The 16,396-nt window shown below is 37.0% G+C and overlaps 1 protein-coding gene across 3 annotated transcripts in view; it reads right to left on the bottom strand.

Annotated features, from left to right (window-relative positions):
* VPS13B (vacuolar protein sorting 13 homolog B) overlaps positions 1-16,396 on the bottom strand; it is a 479,360-nt gene that overhangs the window by 268,357 nt on the left and 194,607 nt on the right. For all 3 annotated transcript variants that reach the window (XM_063327260.1, XM_063327261.1, XM_063327262.1), the window contains exon 20: positions 851-960. In XM_063327260.1, coding sequence (XP_063183330.1) covers positions 851-960 — 110 coding nt within the window. The remainder of the gene's footprint in view (positions 1-850; positions 961-16,396) is intronic.

Genomic DNA, 16,396 nt, shown 5'->3' with positions numbered 1-16,396 from the left:
AGTTCACATTAATCCTCCCACTTCAAGCGCCCAGTATGAAACTTCTCTGCTGCGCACAGTGTTCTATAAGACATATATATGAGACAAATATCAAAGGATTCTTTCTTGGCCACTTAATAATTAACCGCTTATAACTGAGACGGAACATCAGACTACACAGACCACTAGTTTGATCAATTATGACATTCTTCTGCTCTGACAAACAGCAGTTAAAAATAAGTTTAAAATCAGGCAAAACCTGTCTTCTTTCCAGGTCAGGAGTACGGGGCACGAAAGTTAAGGTCAAGAATAAGTCAAAGAAAACACTGTGCCACACGTACCCACAGCCTTAACTCCTTGTATCGTTTCCAAGCACTTCATGTGCAAATATGTGTTTTGACATTATATACAAAATATGTTACAGCATTCACTTATGTCAAGTTCTGAACTGTATGGTTGATCTCCTGTTAAAATGGGTATTAATAAGAGAAGTGATTTTATAACAAGTTATACAATTATTTCATAGACCATCCCAGATGGTTACGACATGTTTCACCATTCAGACTCAGGAGGCTTATGAAGTCTCCGTTGTTAAAATCTAGTTGCAAAATACTGATCCTTAACAGTGACCACAAAAAACCACTCTATTCTTTTAATTAAAGGTTATAAATGAAAGTGTTGTGAAATTAAAATTCTAATATGCAAAACTTAACATTTTAAATAATTCAAAATAAGATCAACAATATGTGCAGCAAACTACAAAGAACAGAGTGATCAAAAACAAATATGTGCAATAAGAATGCACTACTGGCAGATATGGAAGAAAAACTTTTCCCCTCTCCCCAACTCCTTTCCCTCCAAAAATACGTACCTGCTGAATGTGTCTACTAGCTCGTTTCTGAGGTTGGTAGATAAGCCAAGTATATAGGACTGGATCAACATTAATTGCTAATCCTTGTACGCTGGACAAGAGTACTGCACCTAAAAAAGAAAAGAAAGGAAAATGTAAACTATCTCCATATATGTATTCATTTTTCTTGCACACAAATCAACTTTGATGCAGACTTTTGTTTGGATTGAACTTACATATATATTTATTTTAAATTCCAATCAAGAGTAATAATTAAAATATAAACCTCAATAACTTCTTCAAAGTGAGAAACTTGCCAGCACTGCCAGTGTTATGGACACACACAAAAAACAGATGCAGAGAATTGCATTTTGATTTTGCATATTACTACTTTTTTCCAAGAAAAATGCTTGTTTTCACAAAGTTGTGTGCGTAACTGAATAAACACAACACCTTTCCTCAGATTCTCAGCCAACAATAACGTTATGCAAGAAATGAGTCAATGAGACCCTTGACAGAAAGAAGAATATAATGCATGACTCTCCCCAACCTCAATAAAGAAAAACTTATCTAGGACAGTGGGTTCTTTTAATAAAGACAGGTCTAATTTAGGTGCCTGATCTGCCCAAAGCTGTGCAGGACAACATTTTTTGTGTAGATGTGGTCACAAATATTCTTTAGTGGACTAGTTAGGTAAAATAAGACAAATTTTTGAACTCTGCTAACATCGGCAGTCTCAGTACTGTACTGTAAGCTCTTAGGATTTTATCCTGTTTTACAATATATCTTATTTTCTTTAAATCTTACTTTTAAAGTTCTAGGATTACAAGATAGGGCAACTTTATCTTAATTTCTTAAAAGTAAACTTGTTAGTTTTCTTATGCTTGTGAAGAAAAACTTCCATGGGAAGCATTAAGGCTTCCCAGTAAGAGAAAAACTGTTCTCAGTATCCAGAAACCTGAGCGTATACTTCAAGCCAAGCACACTAAACCCAATTTATGAAGCACTATAACCTGCACTAAAAATCTGATGATACATTAGTGAGGCTTTTGTTTTAATAGTACTGATACCTATTGCAGCAGAACTTAATCACAAAGCTGTAAAATTCAGAAACAAATGGATTAATATAATACAAAGGTATCAATTATATTGAAAAAGTGTGGCAAGTAGTAATAGCCAGTTATCTTTTCACATAAGTTTTACAATTCTACAACAAATAAATAAATTAAATTATGAAATAAATAACAAAATAAATTCAAAAGAGAAATCCTGATTACTGGAAGACTCCAGCACCAAGTTCTAGAGAATTACAGTAGTTCTATAATTCAAAGAATCATAGTTCCTATATTTACTCTGTAGTATACAATGTAATTATGCAGCAATCTGAATTTAATAATAAATTCATATAAACTCAGAAAGCTTGTCACAGAATTCCATGTACTTTCCAAAAACCAGCAAAAACATACGCCTCAAAACAAGTAACACATCACCAAAATTGTAAAGGGGGGTGGGGGGGAAGTTAAGTTATGAGTTTATTGTATATAACAGTGTTTCAAAACCAGCTGAATTCTAAATGGCAGAAGACCCATCAACCTCGGGCTTCAGCAAAGCAAAGCCTGATCAGTACAATGGGAAAATGGCAGTCAAGAAATACACAAAGATAAATCATCCGCCTAGCTCAGGCTTGGAGTTGGAACACACACTGTGAGGAACTCCTATACACAGACTAGTCTATGGGATCTGATGGCTTTAAATGTCAGTAATAAACCTCAGAAATAAATCTGCAGTTTAAGGCAAAGCTGATGTCAAGCACAAAGTAAATGGGTAACACAGAAGTAAGAGCAGTGAATATGCCTTGCGACAGGATCTGGAGGAGACTAGAAAAAGGAAGCAGAAGGTAACAGAGGACTGATAAAGTACATGCTACGATCATTAGCTTTTATAAGATACTTGGAAGCCAAAATAAAAGAATCCTGCATCTTTAAGAGATACGGCCTGTTGTCAGCAATACTTAATGAAAGGTTTAATATATATGTGATATGACAAGTGGGAGTCAGAGACCTCCCAAAGAGTGAGGAATAAAGTCAGCCTACAGGCAAAGTCAACAAAAAAATCCCACATTTATAACACACTCCTGAAAGGGGAGGAAAAAAAAAAGTATTACTGTAGCACATGATGCTAGTTACTCAATTTAGTTTCTTGTTTACTGCAAAAAATTAGCTAAAGGTAAGAAGTTCAATACAATACATGCTTTGAACTGAAACTACCTTTTCACTTCCGTGAAGTCACACTAGCACAGTCCCATAGAACTTTTAAGTAAGGTAGAACAGAGAGCAAAAGAGTTTATTTTTCCAGTTGTCTTTTGTCCTTGATAGCTTGTGTCAGGGAGGAAAAGAAACCAAAAAAGCTGTACAAGTAGTCAGATAAGCAATTACATTATTCCCCTTTCAGTTTGACTGTCAGGTAACTTTGGCCTCCTACCAAGCTGCTTCTGTCACACTGAATTACTGAAATTTACTGCTGTATTTGCTACTCAGCCACTGTATTCAAAGAGGAGCTTAATCACCAATGTAAAGTTTTCTGTGTAACAGCTTTCTTCAAAATAAATAACTATGCAGTCAAAGAAAAGTTTCTCAGATTTGCCCCACCCCACCCCCCCCACCAAAAAAAAAAAGACCAAAACCAAAAACCAAACAACCTCTTAAACTTGTGTTCTCATGCTCATGCCAAGAAATAAGAATCCCCCCCTCAGTTGTCAAGGAAGATCTCACTGATGTGAGGACCAAGCTGTGTGAGGACCAAGCTGTAACTTGGCAGCAGACTCCTTACACGTCTAAGAAAAAAAAATTAATTGCTATTTTGTCTCTGTCAAAACGCAATGCTCGAGTTTCCTGGATTTCATTAAGATTGTGGTGAACTTTCTTTTCTCCCCTCCCCTTTTCTCCTTTTAATTAAATTTACATTTCAGAAAAAACAGACCTTAGTCCCACACCATACTGGGTTTCGTTTCCAGATCCCAGTTCTCGCCAGAGTTATCTGTTACATCTATCTAGTAAATGATTTGAAAAAATAAGAATCAAGCCCAACACTACGTAATCTTTGAGAATTTCCTCAAAGTCCTGATGTCATTTGCGTGGCACAGTTTGGGCAAATAACTTCCTATCTCCCCAACTTTCAGCTCTCTCCTGAAGGAACGAACCAAGGGGAGGCTGCAGGCAGCGGCGGAGGAGGACAAACAGGAGGCAGCAGAGCACAGCTGCGCTTGGCACTCTCATCCGTCTTAACAAGCTTCCTTGGATGATGACAGCTGCAGCAACAGCACTCGTCTTCCCACGGGACCAGGAGGCCCGCGGAGGATAACCTGGGGCCTCCTGCGTTTGGGTTGGCTCTGCCACCACCTCCTCCCACCTTGAGCACCGAGCAAAGGCTGCTGGAGGAGCAGGGAGAAGAGGGGTCACTAGCCTGGGGCTCTAGCCCTACCCTCTCCTTCAAAAGGGAAACTCAAGCATATAATAAGTGGGACAAAAAGAGAATATGGTACACTTCTGGCAAGGCAGAAGAGGACACCTGGGGCAGGCAGCTGCAAAGAAGCCAGAGGCAAAGGCAGGACAGGTGAAAGAGGGCAGAGTCGAGCAGCAGAGCGGTGGTGCTGAGGGACGCTCAGCAGTGATGAGAGAATGGGAAAGGGCTTTGAATGTCACAGAGACAGAAGAAAAGGATGAAGGCAGCAGGATGGTGAAAGAGGAATGCAGAGGTGAACGAGCGCTTCAGGAAGGAGAAGAGCGGTGACAACATTTGTCAAAACCGGCTGTGCTCTGGAGATGTAAGTGCCTTGTGAAAGGGCAAACTGCATTACTGAGTCGCTCCCAATATTTTGGTGGAAAAAAATTTACTAAGAAGAGTAGACAATAATAGTTCGGTCATAAATTTACTTCTTGAAACTAAACACTTAACAATAACATACTATGAGGCACTAGACATTGAGAAGCAACCTTGCTATTTATGTGCAGAAAAATGTATTTTATCTGTGCAACAACAAAGGATCACCCTGGTAGAATTCTTTCTAAATTCTGCTCTGTGTGTACACAGTATCCAAACACATCTGTATTGCCATTTCCAGTAAAAAACTTTCAGTAAAACATTTTAGATATAAAATGAACTGAAAAACCTCTACAGGAAACTGTATATTATAGTTAAATGTACACTTTCTATTGGGGAGGGATCACAAATATGAACAAAGGGAATGATCTACAATAAAAACTAATTCTGACAAGTTTTGTTTATTTTTAGTAACTAAGTAACTAAAGAAAACATTACACCATCTTGCTATGTAAACTACACCATGAATTATTTTAGCATTGAGCTCATGACTCCTACGTGTCTCAGGACATGTGAATGATAAGCAGGATGCTGATACAGGTTGAGTTAGCATCATTAATTCATTATCCAATTACTTTAAAGGATAACAGAAAGAAGAAGTTATCTTTTTTACTTACTGTCTTACTGTTTTGAAGGGCGCTTCCACTAAGGCATACTATAAAAATGCAGATCTGCATACTACACCCAAATGAAGAGTTCGTTTTTATAAAAGTATATAGGTAATTAGTTCTTTCTGCTAGTTGACTCAGAACAGATGCACTGTAAATCACTAAATGTGGAAATATCGAACTCTGTTTAATTTTAGCCTGGGAGTCAACTAAGGGAAAAAGAGTGCTCTTTACTACTCCGCTTACTGCCAAAATGGCTCGCTTACCCACATTCCAAACAGGCTTTACCAATTAGCTATCCTATGGCACCACAGCCAGTTCCAGTCACATCTCAAGCTGAAGAATGAGCGCTGAAGTAGGAGTTAGAAATTGCAGTTACACAGCACAAAAATTAAACATGCAACTTTTTTGTTCACTTTGGAATATCAATGACAAGCCAATATGATTGTCTTGTAAAATAATCAGCTTATCTAAGAGATGGAGTCCTGCATTTCATCCTGAATTGCCGAGTCAGACACGGGAAACAGATATTTCAAACTACATCAAAGTTTATGTGATTGTGAAAAATTATTTTTACATTATATCAGCTACAATAAGCTAATAAATTTTGTCTAACTACTGAAATATATGTCTGCATGTCCCCCTATTCAAGGTTGACTTGAATGATTACAGATGGCCTTTCATGTAAACATTACACCAATTTTATCTCAGAGAAAAATCGCCAAGTCTACTGTACTTTCATGCAGTTTTATGGTCCCCAAGTGCTTAAAATAACTCTAAGATCAATTAGTTTAGTTGCTTATACCAATATTAGAATATTTTATTAAAACAGAAGTAGTGGGGCAACATTTTCCCATGAACTAAGGACTTTGGTCTGTAATATTAAACATAGTTCCTTCATACAACAGTCAGTCTTTGCTCAAGCATACATACCCCATAACATTTTAACACTATTCCTTTTTTTTTTTTTTTTTTTTTAAAAAAAAAAGCTTTTGATCTTTGGAAACATTCAGTAAGAGTAAGAATGTACGTCTACTGCTATCATGACCTTGTAACTCTCCTACTGAGGTTTATAGCAGAAAAGAATTAAGTGCTGAAACAAAAGAGGTCAGCATCATTATTTTTATTTCAAAAATAGAGAAAGTGAGGCAGAGAAATGAAGTTATTAAATCACACAGCAGGACAGCAGGACCCAGGGATAGAATTCAGATGTTAAAGTTATGTGACACAGCTAAGTACCTCCTGTAACTAGTAGCAAAAATACATGTAGGGATGCAACTTGTGTTAATCATAAGTCTAAATCACATGAGCCTAACTTCAACTGAATGTGCTGATAAGCCATTGTTAGGGTTAAAGAAAAGACACATCCTATCTCCATCAATATACATACCGAAATACTCACAAATGCTGAATTACAGAATTATAACATTGGGCTGTACATTGAGCATCATTTTTCTAAAGTACAAGGAGCCACATTTCTGCAAATCAATCTGAAGCAAGGTATATCAAATGAAGGTGTGGAGAACAAACCTCAGTTACTTCATATCACCTCTGTCCTTTGATGTTAAGAATGCAGTTGAGTCCATTTAGTATTTTGTCTTTTTTACTGAGGAAAATGTTATGGCATGCTGATGCAAGTTTTCACAAAAATGCTACAATATTCATATTCAACTGTTCGCTACATGTTCTTGAAAAAAAGTATCTTGAAAGGATGCTTTGTTTTCCAAAATTCATTTGAGCAAAACTTTGATATCCTTTAGAGAATATGCTGATGTGGGTTCACGGAAACAGTTTAGTAGGCAATAACAATCAAGAAAAATAGGAAATGTGTAGGCAGCTGTAGAACACAGAAATGTCCACTATGTTTGGATGATTACTGAATGGTCTCTATGAAAACATAACAGTAATATCCCTATGCTAAGCTCCACAGCACCTCTTCTCTAATTTCTACGTTTTTAATGGAAGAACGTCTCATTCAATCATAGAATCATAGAATCATAGAATCATAGGGTTGGAAGGGACCTCTGGAGATCATCTAGTCCAACCCCCCTGCCAGAGCAGGGTCACCTAGAGCAGGTTACACAGGAACACGTCCAGGTGGGTTTTGAATGTCTCCAGAGATGGAGACTCCACCACCTCTCTGGGCAGCCTGTTCCAGTGCTCTGCCACCCTCAGGGTAAAGAAGTTCCTCCTCATGTTTAGGTGGAACTTCCTATGCTCAAGTTTGTGCCCATTGCCTCTTGTCCTGTCCCCGGGCACCACTGAAAAGAGCCTGGCCCCATCCTCCTGACACCCACCCTTTAAGTATTTATAAGCGTTGATAAGGTCACCCCTCAGATATTCAAGTATCTAGAATATCAAGTAAATGATATTCAAGTATCATTTCCTCATGTTCACTGTTTATATATTTACCCGTCACACTTACTATTCTGTCAATATAAGGAGAATGAGGAGCTCTGCATTCCACGGAGAGGAAGGACTATACAGACAGAAAGCAAGGAAGCGAGGATATATTATGACTTCAAAGCCATGTTGTCAGTGAGTGAATGAAATTATATGAACATTTTCTAAAACACAACATGTTTAGAACACTTGGTTTGTTTTATTCATCAAAAAAAATGTGGAGAAATACAATGTTCGAGTTGCCCAGAGAGTTACATTTCCACTCAGAAAACGCAGGGTGTCCCAAACTGCCTCCAAGCAGAGGTTGTTACTGGAGACAGCATTATGCAAGTGGGTATTCAGAAACCCAGTAGTGCTTACAACTAACCAGATTATAAAGGTATCTACTAAAGTCTAGTCCCTTTGTCTTTTTTTCTCACCCAAAGTCCCACTAGAAGGCTATCTAACATTTGATGTTATAAATCTGATCATCAATCTGACTCTACGTCCTTAGACCGTGTTTATTCCAAAACGTCGTGGATAAGATCTGCTCTGCTAGCATCACGATACTTTCGCGTATAAGACCGATAGCTCTCAGGCAACCAACAGTTCTGCCTCTGTATCTGATACAACCGTGTATGACAAGGATTACTTAGACCTCTAACTAATGCCATAAACTACATTAAATTGATCCTACCTGACCAGGTTTTCAAAATGCTAACACAGGTTTGAGAATTTTAGCTTGTTTAGTTCTGCAACAAAAGAACTCAAATGCAGCTGTAATGTCAAGACTCTTCCTTTTCTATTTTCCGTATGGAACCCGTACAACTTACAGTTACGCACTCTCATGGATCAAGAGGAGACTGCGCATTCCATTAAAGTAAAAAGTTGCTTGGTGCCCTGAAGAAACAATGAGGCAATTTTCCTAATTTTTTGTTTGCTCTACTTGGCTGAGACCTCCTCAACCATATTTTGAAGGTGGTGGTGGCTATATTTCATGTTACAAGGACTTTTAGTCTCACTTCTAAAATTTATTTATTCCATGGAATGGATTTCTGGTGAACTACTGAAAACAGACATCTTCTCAAGCAGACTAGAAATAAAACATTTATATGGATATTTTTTCCTCAAACAAGAATTTTGCCAGTTCCTCTATTTAATGGTCTGAGATTAGAAATCAGAGGAGTAGGGCAGCAATCTTTCATTTGATCTCAGGAGTCTAGGACTACTTTTGGATCATATTCTATTCTGCAACTAAAATATGAACAAACTTAATTATAAACTAAGAAATGCTATGGCTCAAACCTAGTGTTCTCCTAAGGAATCGACAAGCGTAAGGACAAAGCAGTTTTAATTACATAGTCTACTGGAATTCCCTACGAAAATTCCACAAGCATTTCATCAAAGCTTTTAAAGAAACTATGCTACCTATAATGGATAGGAGAGGAAGATAAATAGATAAACACTTTGAGATTGGATAAATTATTTAGGAGAAAAGAAACACTAACAGGAAAACATGTTAACTTTCTCTATGGAAGAAGGCAGAGCTCTGCAGGGACCTATGCTGCCCAAGACGTTCCAGGTGATTAATGTGGTGACCAACTCTGCTGAGCTATACAGAGTAACCAAGAAGAGGGCTGGCCGAAGAACTCCCAAAGTATCCCATCTAATTCAATATGGATAAACATACTTTTCCTACTGGTATCGCCACTTCATATCTTAACTTTACATGTAAAACGATAACTGAGCTGACTGCTTTGACTCAGAAAACAAGATTTCTGTTTATTCTAGAAAAGTGTTAGCTCAACGTTCAGCAGGAAGGAGGGAACAGAAAACGTCATCTATACCACTGCATAAATCCATTGTGTACACAGATACAGATGACCCTGCATGCAGCTCCGGTCAGTCAAAAGGGTCAGTTTTAAGCATTCAAACCTGGAAACTTCTGCTTCACAATACCATTCATTCAGTATTTATGCTCCCTGATTCACTCTATGCTCCATGCCAAAAGCATTATACATTCTCCAAATCCCAGGGCAGAGAGCACAGAAATAAAAATGTATACACATGTGTATCTTGAATTTCGCTTACTGGTTAAGTAATTTTCTTTTCTTCATTTTTAAATGATTGCCTATTTACTATAGTCAACTCCAAAGCAAATGGGTTTTGAATAACGCCAGGTCCAAAACACCTGGATATGGACCTCAGAGCTTTAGACAAACTGCAACAGCAGACCCTCTTTTCCAAATGCAATATTATTTGTAGATTTTTATGACTGTGCTGTTCTTGGTAAGTATGTATACAAATGTGTAGGTACCACCAGTAGCTGCACTTTACATACTGTTCAGTAATAGATTAATTAAGATACCAGAGTCTCCAGATATGCAACAAATGAGTTCTTATCACTGTAGACAATCCTGCAGCACACAGTTTGATTTAAAAACCCTCTATATTTCACACAGAAACTGCTGCACAGAGAGCTTCAGCTGAAGGCCAAAAGGCCATGGAGAGGCAAGACGCTGAGAAAACACGTGTCAATGGACGAAGACCTCTTGCAAGTGAGTGAGAGAAATAATGTTTTGACAGAGTGATTGCTGAGTAAAATGTAGCAGTTGTGTACGGAGAAGTTTTATCCAAAAACTTCTACCTGTGACTGGGTATTTTCAACCCTCTTTGAGGGAATGCTGACTGTCGGGAAGACTGTTTTCTTGGAAAGGGAAAACCTCAAACTGCCTACTGAACTTTTTATTCCTTGCAGAAGATCAGGACTGCAAGAACAGTGAGAATCATACAACTCTGCACCAGCCAGATAGTGAACTGATACTGAAACTAAACCATCCTGATGGACAAATGACTTACCTTCAAGGTCTAAAAGACAGCCTACATACTCCAGCTGAAAGCTTGCACAACCGCAGGTTGAGGACCATAGTTGACTTGGATAAGCAATCTACCCTGTGATCTTTCTTGCTGTGAATGAGGATGTTTTCAATAAGGGGTACACAAGGCTGAAAAACTGTATGACCTATTGTGAGATTGTTTAGTGCAAGGCTGATCAGGGTGCAAAATTCCAGGGTTATAAGTGAATAGCTCGCATGGAGCAAGAAAACACTGGAGAAAATGAGAGAAGAAGTCTCAAAACTACTTTAATTAGGCTGGGTTTGAAAGGACTAGTCATACAGAACCATTCCTAGACTTGGGGAGCACCTGTAAAGCCAGAGATATGGCAGAAAAGCATCAGAAAAGAAGCACAGATTTACATTTATCTTTAAAGGTCAGACTTCCTCTTTACTTCATAACAAAAGACATCTATACTGGGCAATTCTCAGCCCAGAAAAACACACAGGAAGATGACAGAATTATCAATATCTCAGCATAAAAAAAAAGAAAAAGCAGAAAATAGCAGAGGTCTGCTCCAAGGCTCTGAAATCATAGGAAACAGACCTTTGTTAGAATACTTGGTTTCATTCATGTCCCAGCAAGGAAGCAAGAACCACATGCCATCATCTCTCTTAATGTAGAGAATAAGTATTAAGCCATGATCCAAGTGTATTACCCTTAACTAAGCTATCAGGGTGCCTAACAAGCTCTCTTGACTTTTATACTATGAAAAACAGCAGAGTAAAACTTTACTATATTCAGTTTACAAACCATGATTTCTATGATCTGTAGACAGTTAACTGTGCATCGCAATCATAGAATTGTTAGGGTTGGAAGGGACCTTAAAGATCATCTAGTTCCAACCCCCCTGCCATGGGCAGGGACACCTCCCACTAGACCAGGCTGCTCAAAGCCCCATCCAGCCTGGTCTTGAACACTTCCAGGGATGGGGCATCCACAGCTTCCCTGGGCAACCTGGGCCAGTGTCAATATACATAAGCACACTGACATCAGGATTGTATCCTCCCTTTCTCTATGACCAGGCGGCAGAGTGCTACCACACCTCTTCTTCTATTGCAAAATAACATTATAAGAAGATTGTGAACTAATGATGTAGTTAAAATGAGGAATCCGTCAATATATTTCCTTTTAAGTGATTTTCAATACAATCTCCAGTTTGTTAGTTTTATAATATGGGTTTTAAACTAAAACCAGCAAATGCTCTGAAAACTGCCAAGAAGTTTCTTAACACAGTTCAGCTTCTGTATTTATAAACACCTCAGTGTTGTCCGCCAAAACGCTATTTTGCAATTTCTTACAGCAGTATTCCTCTGGGAATTGCAACAGGATTCTTCCCCTATGGCAACAGAGCACCAAGGGCGCTATTTTCGTTCCTCCTTCAGCAGTTGAACATTTGTAGCGTTGTGACTATGGATACCAACTGGTCTTGAACGTTAAGTTATAAAACTGAAATATTTTCAGCAGCAGATGCCTCATGTGCCTCCTCTTAAGAGTAATTTGAATAATATACAGCTGTGGTTTCTGTTTCCTTTTTTCTTAAACATTACAACTTCTCAGAGGCAACAGAAAACACACAGAAGATTTCACACACTTTCTTAGGTGCTAAATTAAAAGAATACACTCACAGACACAGAGGCTGAGGAATAAGAAAATAATTTAGGAAGGCAAGCAAGCTTTACAGTAGAAGCTCCACGTAAGATTATGCTTTTCTACAGCAGAAATGTAAGCAGCGTAAGAAAAGAAAACTATGCGTCTTATAAATAGAAAATCATATATTCCTTTATATTGCTTAAGAATACTTCATGCTCTACACCAGTGATTCAAGATTGCAATAAATAACATATGAGTTGCCAAACAATGAGTCAGAATAGAAATAGCCACAGTATGTTACAATGTCAAAGTTGTGACATTACAAGATAGGTAAAGTTACTCGAACAGTTCTACTACCATAAACTTTTTTTTTTCCCTAAACTTTACTACCATAAACTTTTTTTTCCTCCAACAGAAACTTGATACATAGGGCTCAAGTTGAAAGCAAATGTTTTCTTTAAAAAAAAAAAAACAAAAACAAAACCAACAACGAACAACTTTGAAAAATACGAAATTTGTAGTGCTTGGTTACTTAGTGGGAAAGAAATACAAGGTTTAGATACTACAAACAGAAAATGGGCACGTTTTCTAACGGACAGTGAATCCCAGCCCTTTTTGCAGCTGATATCTGCATTGTCAAGAATTTCAAAAGGGGCTTGTATTCGTGAATGACAGTACACACACATAAAAACTCCACTGAATCTGTGCCAAATTTACACAAACAAGGAAAATTATATTTTAGAGGTAAACTTAATAACATCATATTAACTTAATTCCACAAGTCCATTAAAGATAATTTGATTTTGAGCTTTCCAGTACCATTTTGATAGACTTACACCTGTCATACGAAACCAAAAAGCCTTTCTCAACTTATAAAACCTACATGTAAGAAAGGAGGGAGAACAAATAAGCATCTTTGCATATACTGAAACGTTTGTACCAAGACACAAACAGGCATGGACTAACTGATATCTCAAATGTAGAAATAACTCTATTCACACCTAAAGAAGGGAATCCAGCTTCAAAGAGTCTCGGGAATGTGCTGTAGTTTCAAGAGATTCTAGAAAGATTAACTACACTACATATTGGAGGGCTTATTCAAGCTATACCATGTACTACAACTGAAAAACTCCCACATAGCACAAATGCCAAGGAAAAACGCCCTGTTGCTGCATAGTGTGAAATTGCCTAAAATTCTGATTGAATTTACATTCAGCATATTGAACACATATAGTGCAATCTGGATTCCTTGCCTGCAGTTTTGTCTGTTACTTCTCTAACTTTCATCTGGGATGCTGGTAAACTCAGCAGAATGAATATTTTTTCCTTTGTATAATCTTCTTGTAAAAACCCACAAAACCTAGAAATAAACAATTATTAATCACAGATTGAGTCATCTCTATATGAAATGTAAAATTGCACCTTTACTGGTATCGATTTTATCCCCTTCTAGAATAGCTTCATATTCACTGTTACAAAGGGGAATTGATATGAAATGTCCTCTAATTCTTTTGGTAACTTCCTAAACTAGCATTTATGCTACTAGAAAGGTACAGTAATTCAGACTCTATAAATGGTTACTGTCACTATGAATGTTACAGCTATAGATTAAAGAAGAATCTTATCTGGGCAAGGGAAAGCCCACCACAATTCTTTTAGAGAGATGAAGCAATTAATCTTAAAAATGCCATAAAACAAAGCACCAACACGAGTAATACTGGAGGAGTCTGTTGATAATCCTGCCGTTATTACTGAGGGTAATTTTGAATATTTTTAAAGTATTTTTAAAAACTGAAATAATCTTCTAATTCATAAGTGTTCACAGGTAAATTTAACAAAAATTCTCAATTATTGAAATAATTTTTCTCAATACTATAATGAATGTTACCACGATCACCAACAGACAAATAATAAAACCACGTCTCTACAGGTCGTATAGAGGGCAAAAAAATTGAAGTATGAAGTTAAAGGTGATGTTTAAATCTTTATGGCACAGTACAGTACAAATTTCATAAAGTATTATAAAAAAAAAATCAATAAAAGATAGCATTCAGAATATCCTTAAAGATATTCAGATTGCCAAACTAGCTTCTTATAAAAGTTGCTTTATTCTTCTGCCTGAAAACAAAGCTGCGAGCCTACAACGCAGCAAGCAGAAAAAGTAACTGTTAGACTTTTCACATCAGAAATTAATGCACAAAACAACAAAGTCAAAGTTTGTGCAGTTCATTTCTACCTGCAGAGAACAGGGGATGGTTGTTTAACATTTACTAGTTGTTTCAAAATTACTGCATCATTTAGTCGATGTAGAACTAAGTTATTCTTCTAAATCACAACACACTTGTAAGCTTCAAACATACAATTAAGGTCAGCTGTTAAGATAAATTATTCTAAAGAGTCAGAAGAGCTAGACGCAATGCATTCAAAACTGAAACATCTAATATATTAAACGCATCTTCTTGTACACAGAAATACGCATTCGTGAGTGGTGTCAAGACTTAGGATCAATATCTTCTCACTCATGGGGATCTAATCAAGAATTTATTAGGGACAAGCTTGCTAAATCTCATGACTAATATTTCTGAATTATAGGAAATCTGTATTAGATTAAGTACACTTATATATTAAGCATTAGTTATACTATTATGTAAACATATCTATTTTCAAATCTGTTTTCTAACCTCTTCCATCACTGTTAAACATTTTTAAAAACTTGAAATAAGGTAAAATTTAATTAATTTGATTGTTTGACTAATAAACCCAAATGTTGTTTAGTTTAGTCAGTGTTTTAAATCACTTCCAAGCTAAACTGAGAGCAGAAATTTTACTTTCACTTTTGGGCTTGAGTGAATGGTTCTCTTCATTAAAAACAGCAACAACACTGTCTAGTTGGCTATTATTTAAAATATTTTTTTTTGTTATTTTTAAAAGCACATAAACCTCTCCAATATGAGCACTGGCAAATCACAGGTAAGGTAAATTACCAAACTGCACCTCTTAACTAGTAGAAGTGCAGAAAGCTGCTGTCACACATTTAGGCCACAGTGGGAGTTTTTAAATGTTGCCTTGAAAAACTGATTTTTAAGTGAAACCAGCTTTCACATTTTTACAGTGTCTTCTGAGAGAAATGTTACAAATAAACAGAAACATGTAACCTTTAGTATTATTTTGGCAGTAAGCTGAACACTGCAGCTTTATGATTTTACAAACCTCATTTAAGATTTTTAGCAAAAAAAGTGTTAAGTAAACTGTATAAAACATCTGCACAAGCATTATAAGAACACTCAGTTTATTTACAAAGCAAATATTCCTGCAGATAGCTAACTATCATGATGTCTTCAGAATACTAATCTTTTGAGCAAATCTTCTGGGGGTGTGCTCCAGGAGAGTGCTATGTGCTTTTGCATCATATTTTACAGATCAGCAAAAAACGTACCTGCTTCAAACTATTTAGATCAAGTTTTCCTGCATTTGTTAGCGCACACGTCAGACTATTAAAATTATAATTTAAAAAAAAATCCAATCCGGTAAAGACAATAAGAAAATAATCAAAGAGAATTCTAAGCGATCAAACATTAAAAGGAATGTTTACTTACAACCATGCTTTAGGTACTCCAACGCAATTTTAAATGTTCTGCCTGACACCACAAGCTGCAGGCTCTATATGGTCCCTACCACGTAACCATAGCTCTACCTACACAAATTGTTTGCTAATCCAGACATCTCAGCCCTGTATTTCTGCGCTGGGGCTGGAGAGGTGCCAGTTCTACAACCAGGAGGTGAACATAACAGCAAGCATACCATGTAATTCCTGTACCTGTAAGAGGAAAAAAGCTAGAAGATTTTACCTCATCTTCGTTTTCTTGATATTAAGGGAAATAATTCTGACCAGCTGCTTCTTCCCCAGCTCATTAACCTCATAGTCCTTTATTACAATTATAACACTGCGTGTAGAAAACAGATTTCTGGAATAAAATGCAGATGTTTATAAAGAGTCTTGTGCCTGTTTATAGCTTTACGTTTTGCGATACTTAGTGGATACTTAGCAGATACTTAGCCTTAGGAGTAGTTTTTTTGGGGAGGTGGGGGGGATGGAGGGGTGGGATGGTGTTTTTCTTTAACTGGTGAGAACATTTTAAAACTGTTTTAAAAAAAATAACTGATGCAGAAGCATTTCAAGCATGCAGTTGTCATTTTAACAAAACTCCAT

This window comes from Chroicocephalus ridibundus, chromosome 2 (genome assembly GCF_963924245.1).
Source record: "Chroicocephalus ridibundus chromosome 2, bChrRid1.1, whole genome shotgun sequence".
NCBI lineage: Eukaryota > Metazoa > Chordata > Aves > Charadriiformes > Laridae > Chroicocephalus > Chroicocephalus ridibundus.
The sequence above is the reverse complement of the archived record's forward strand: the minus strand, read 5'-3'. Positions and strand labels throughout refer to the sequence as shown.